At 35.6% G+C, this 5,817-nt stretch overlaps 1 protein-coding gene across 1 annotated transcript; it reads left to right on the top strand.

The window, feature by feature from the left end:
• Window positions 1-2,028: 2,028 nt before the first annotated feature.
• Window positions 2,029-3,306, top strand: LOC123843629 (protein FAM47E-like). The gene has a single exon (XM_045873199.2). It carries the CDS (start codon window positions 2,029-2,031, stop codon window positions 3,304-3,306), a length of 1,278 nt encoding a protein of 425 aa, XP_045729155.1.
• Window positions 3,307-5,817: the final 2,511 nt, after the last annotated feature.

Raw genomic sequence — 5,817 nt, 5'->3', positions numbered from 1 at the left:
AGTGAAACTGTCTTTATTAAGAGATGACATGACTATCAATGTAGAAAAATCAACAGACTTTGCAAAAAAAGCTACTAGAATTGATGTTAGTTTATAAAGGTTGCATAATTCAAGATCAGTACAGAAAAATAAATTATATTTCTATATATCAACAATGAGTATGCTGACTAAAAATTACAGTACTACTTACAATAGTATCAAAACATAAAATACTAAGGAAAACCTAGAGAAAAAAAAATGTGAAAGAACTATGCACTGACAACTACAAAATATTCATGAAATAACACATACGTAAATGGAGAGATGGTCAGGAAATTCAAAATTGTTAAGATGTTAAAATTGATTTATTTATTCCACCAAATTCTAATCAGGCATTTTTATAGACATTGACAAACTGATTCTAAAATTCCTATAGAAATTCAAAGGACCTAGAAGAGTCAAAACAACTTCTAAAAGAAGAAAGAACATGAAGGACTAATACAACCTAATTTTAAGATTTACAAAATACAAAGTAATCAGCACAGGGTGGAAATGGTGTAAATACATAGAAAGCAATGAAAGAGAAAACTGTCCAGAAATGTGGACAACTTATACCTACCAAATTACAAAGGTAACTCAGTAGAGAAAAGCTTCTCTTAAAAAAAAAAAAATTCTGGAACTACGGGATATCCACAGGTAAGAAATAAAAATAAAAAAAATAACCTTACAAGGCACCTGACTGGCTCAGTCAGAAGAGTGTGAGACTTGATTGCGGGGTCATGAGTTCAAACCCCAAGTTCAGTGTAGAGATTACTTAAATAAATAAAAACTTTTAAAAGAATAAATAAAAACTTTGATCCATACCTTGCATCATCCAAAAAAATTAAATTTAAATAGAGGACAGATCTAAATGTAAAACCTAAGATTATAAAACTTAGCACAATGAAAAACACCTTTATGACATTTCCATAGGGAAAGGTTTCTTAGATACAACACAAAAAGAACAATCCATAAAAAAATAAACTGATACATTGCACTTCATCAAATGTAAAAACTGCTCTTTGAAAAACACTGTTAAGACAGTGTAAGACAGACAATGAAAATGTAAGCCATAGATGGAAAGAAAAGATTGAGAGAAAAATTTACAAATCATATATTGGGTAAAGGACTTACATTCAGAAAGCACAAAGAACTCAAACCCAATGATATAAGGCAATATAATTTTATTTTATTTTATTTTAAAGATTTTATTTATTTGAGAGAGAGTGAGAGAGAGCAAGTGTACAGAGGGAGTGGGGGAGAGAGGAGCTGACTCTCCGCCAAGCAGGGAGCCTGAGATCACAACCCTAGCTGAAGGCAGATGCCCAAATGACTGAGCCACCCCGGCGCCCCAAGACAATACAATTTTAAAATGTGTAAAAAATTTGAACAGATACTCACCACAGAAGAGATAAATGGCAAATAAGCACACGAACAAATAGTCATTAGGGAAACACAGATTAAAAGCACAGTGAGATACCACTACACACCTATCAGAATAGCCAAAATTAAAATGACTATACCAAGTGTTGGGGAGTATGTGGAGGAAGTGCAATTCTCATACACTACTAGAAGAAATATTACATAGTACAACCACTTTCAGAAAGTTTGGTGGTTTCCTAAAATGTTAAATAAACACCTATCATATGCTTCTGCCATTCCTCTCTTCGCTCAAATTTAACCAAAAGAAATGAAAGTACGTATGTATACAAAGACATGAACACAAATATTTGTGGCAGCTTTATTTGTAATAGCCTCAAATTGGAATCAACCCAAATGTCTGTTAAAAGACGAATGGATAAATAAGCTGTGGGGTATGCCCATATAATGGAATAGTATCCTGCAACAAAAAGGAATGAACCTTCACTGCCCATTCCAGGAGAAAGCTGGCATAGGGCACCTGCGTTGACCCACCTCTGGGAAGAATCTGGCTGCGCCTGGCTACGCGGTCTCCTAGCAACCGAAAAACAAACCACTGAAGCTGGTGGTCGCCCGGGGACCAGAGGTACCATGGTGGACAAGAAGTGGCTGTTAAGTCCTGGGCCACTGGAACCAATGCCCCTGGGCATGAACTGCAAGCCCTGGTACAAAGACAGGTTACCTTCCAAGTGTTTCGCAAAGCACAAGAACAAGCTTCTGAAGTTCCCCACCACCCTGGACAGCCGGCGGTGGATATTTGTGAAAGAGGGGCTGGACGACTTCAGGAGGGGATGTCCACCTTGTGAAGATCTGATCACACGCAGCCCTAAGGAAGGCTTTCTTCCCATGATTGCTCACAGACTTCCCAAACCTGCCCTCACAAAGAATCAGAAAAAGCTGACCCACGAAGCAGACCTGTTCTCCACACTGTCGCCAGCCCAGCTAGCGCGGAAGGCATTCGTAAAGGATATCGAAGACCACCTGACTGAGCATCCCTTGGCTCTCTACCCAAGTCTGGAGAAAGATCTACCTCCAGATCTCTTATTAAAGGTGCTGGAAGTGCTCGATCCTGACAAGAAGCTGAAGGACACGTGGACTTATTGTCAGAACACTGAGAAAATAACGAAGCCCCCCACAAAGCTTAGTGAGAAACGTCCTGCCAAAGTCAACCCGGAACTTCCCAAGAAGACTCCTGGGTCACATCCAGACAAGTTGCCTCATGAAGAAAGGAGATCAAGCACAAAGGATTTGCTCAAAAATCCTGCCCCTCATAGAAAAGTACCGAGAGGAGTCCGGAAATTCTGCAAATGGATTGCTACTTTTGGAGACTTGGGCATTGATGAAGAATTCATCATGAAACAGTTTGACATTGGCTATGAATGCAAACCAACCTATGACAGGAGCCACACGAAGAAAGTAAACCATGTTCCTTTGGACCTAAAGTACAGAATGGGGCTAGATAAAATGGATGATATAAAATTCTCCATATACTGGGAAAATTGGGAGAGGAAACTCAAGACACCACAGAATCCTTACAAACCCAACTGGGTGAAGATGAGGTATGGAGCATGGTACCTGAAGCCCAAGTTGTGGAAAAATCTAATAAATGATGAACCTTTGATTGATCCCAAGGTCTTACATGAAGCTCAAGATGGGAGATATGGAAAGAATTTTCCTGAACAGGATATTCTTGAAGATCTTTATGGAACAATTGCTTTTAAAGATTTTATTCTAAACAAGGGCTATAGGATGCCAGGCTTCCTTGAGAAGTTATTCATCAGGAAGGGATGGAAATATGATTCTGTTAGGACTCCTATACACCAAGTAAAAATAAACTCAAATGTAGAAAATGCACATGAAGGTGTTTAAACAGTTTTCTACTTACTTGATATCTCTCTCATTTTAACATCAAGTAGAATTCATGATGAGTATCCCACTGTGTATGTGCAACTTTGATTCCACAACATCTGTCAATTTAATACCTAATGCTTATAAACATTCCTCTGTGACCTTCTGCTTGGGCTCATAAATGTTTTATTAGCTATGAAATCAATATTCATATATACTCTTCTTACAATTTTATAGCATGGTGAATAGTAGATGATTATATCAATTATTTGTAAAAATAAAACTATAAATAAAAGAATTACTTAAAAATAATCTAGTTATGTCAGCTACAAAATGAAAGGAATCTCAAAATAAATGTGCCAAGCAAGAGACTTGTGTCTCTTTTATTTTACTTATTTATTATTTATTTATTATATATTTATTATATATATTTATTATATACTATTTATTTTATTTTAAAACTGTAATGAAATAATTATGACAATTATTTTGTTAAGCAAAACTTAAAATTCATAGCCAAAATAATGTTAGCTTCATTTAATAATAAAATTGTTATCTCCCATCAGGATTGCATGAAGCCCCAAAACCAGATCGAAAACTATTCATCAAAATTAGAGGTGAAACTTTAGTTATGCTGTTTTATCATATCTCCCAACTGGATATATTTAAAAAATTTCAACATATTCATAAAAATTCACCATGAGTGTTTCTGTATCATATAACACAGGTGCAGAATAGCAGGGAGCTTCAGGTCCATGGCTAACCTAGTGTAGACAGTAGATATGTGTGAACAAAACTACACAGCAACATCAAATATCCTCACGTATTCAAGTGAAATTAAACTTTACATTTCATGAATAGCAATTTAAAATCCACTCAAATTTAAAATAAGAAATCAAGCAACTTTTTTATATTTCTAAAATACCAGGTAAAACTGTATGGGACAAGAAAATTTGTATCTAGAAAAATCTGTAGCACAGATCTAAAGCACACTTCTATTTCTAGTAATGAAGGAATCCAATGTGGATACATATATGTGGAAGTATATGTATATGTATATATTCCATCCTTGCAAGAAGGGAACACAAGCCCTCAGGTTGTATCATTCACTAATATCCTTACTGCAATCAACTATCCCCCTTCATTTCCCCTTTTTCCTTAAGGTTTGTTAGTGTCTAAATTACTGTTGCTCTCTGTGACTATTCTCATTAACATTCTTGACGATTTAAATATTCAAAAAGACTACCCATTCAAATCCTGGCATTAGCTCTTTTTTTTGTAGTAAAGAAAATTGCTTTCTTTACTTGGGTACAAATATACACACACATGCTTATACATTAGCTTCAAACATATAGGTGATCTTAGCCTTTATGATGTTTAAGTAACAGTAAGACATGTATGCTCCTGAATCCTAGAGATTATAGATCTGTGTATTTTTTTAATTGAGGTATAACTTACACACAATACTATATTAGTTTTAGGTATACAATATACTGACTTGACATTTGTCCACATTGCAAAATGGTCATGATAATAAGTCTAGTTATCATCAGATAATGTTATTGACTATACACCCCATGTTGTACGTTAATTTCTACGACTTATTTATTTTATACCTAGAAGTTGGTACATCTTAATGTCCTTCACCCATTTCACATCCTCCCCCCAACTCCCATTACCTCTGGCAATCATCAATCTATTCTGCATATCTATGACTCTTGAGTTTTATTTTCTTTGTTTTGTTTTTTAGATTCCACATGTAAGTGAAATCATATGGTATTTGTCTTTTTCAGTCTGACTTATTTCACTTAGCATAATACACTCAAGTTCCACCCATGTTGCAAATGGCAAGATATCATTCTTTTTTATGGCTGAGCAGTATTTCATTGTACATATATACTGCATCTTCTTTACCCATTCATCCAACGATGGGCACTTCAGTTGTTTCCATATCTTGGCTGTTGTAAATAATGCTGCAATGAACATAGGGGTGCATACACCGTTTCAAATTAGTGGTTTCATTTCCTTGAGATAGATACCTGATACCCAGTAGTGGAATTGCTGGATCATATGGTAGCTCTATTTTTAATATTTTGAGGAACCACCACACTGCTTTCCATAGTGGTTGCACCAAATTATGCTTCCATCAACAGTGCATGAGGGCTCCCTTTTCCCTACATCCTTGCCAACACTTGCTATTTCTTGTCTTTTTGATAATAATCATTCTGAAAAGTGTCAGGTGACATCTCATGGTGGTATTGATTTGCATTTCCTGATGATTAGTGATGTTGAGCATATTTTCATGTGTCTGTTGGCCATCTGTATGTCTTCTCTGGATTAATGTCTATTCAGATCCTTTGCCCATTTTTATTCAGATTTTTTTCTTTTCTTTTTTTTTTTTGCCATTGAGTTGTATGAGTTCCTTATACATTTTGGATATTAACCCCTTATCAGATATGTGATTTGCAAATATCTTCTCCCATTCAGTAGGTTTTCTTCACTGCACAAAAGCTTTTTAGTTCAATGTAGTCC

The sequence above is a fragment of the Mirounga angustirostris genome, unplaced genomic scaffold (genome assembly GCF_029215605.1).
Source record: "Mirounga angustirostris isolate CCGP_5_RB_7025 unplaced genomic scaffold, mMirAng1.0.hap1 SCAF_11, whole genome shotgun sequence".
NCBI lineage: Eukaryota > Metazoa > Chordata > Mammalia > Carnivora > Phocidae > Mirounga > Mirounga angustirostris.
Note: the sequence above shows the minus strand (reverse complement) of the source record. Positions and strands in the feature narration are given on the sequence as shown.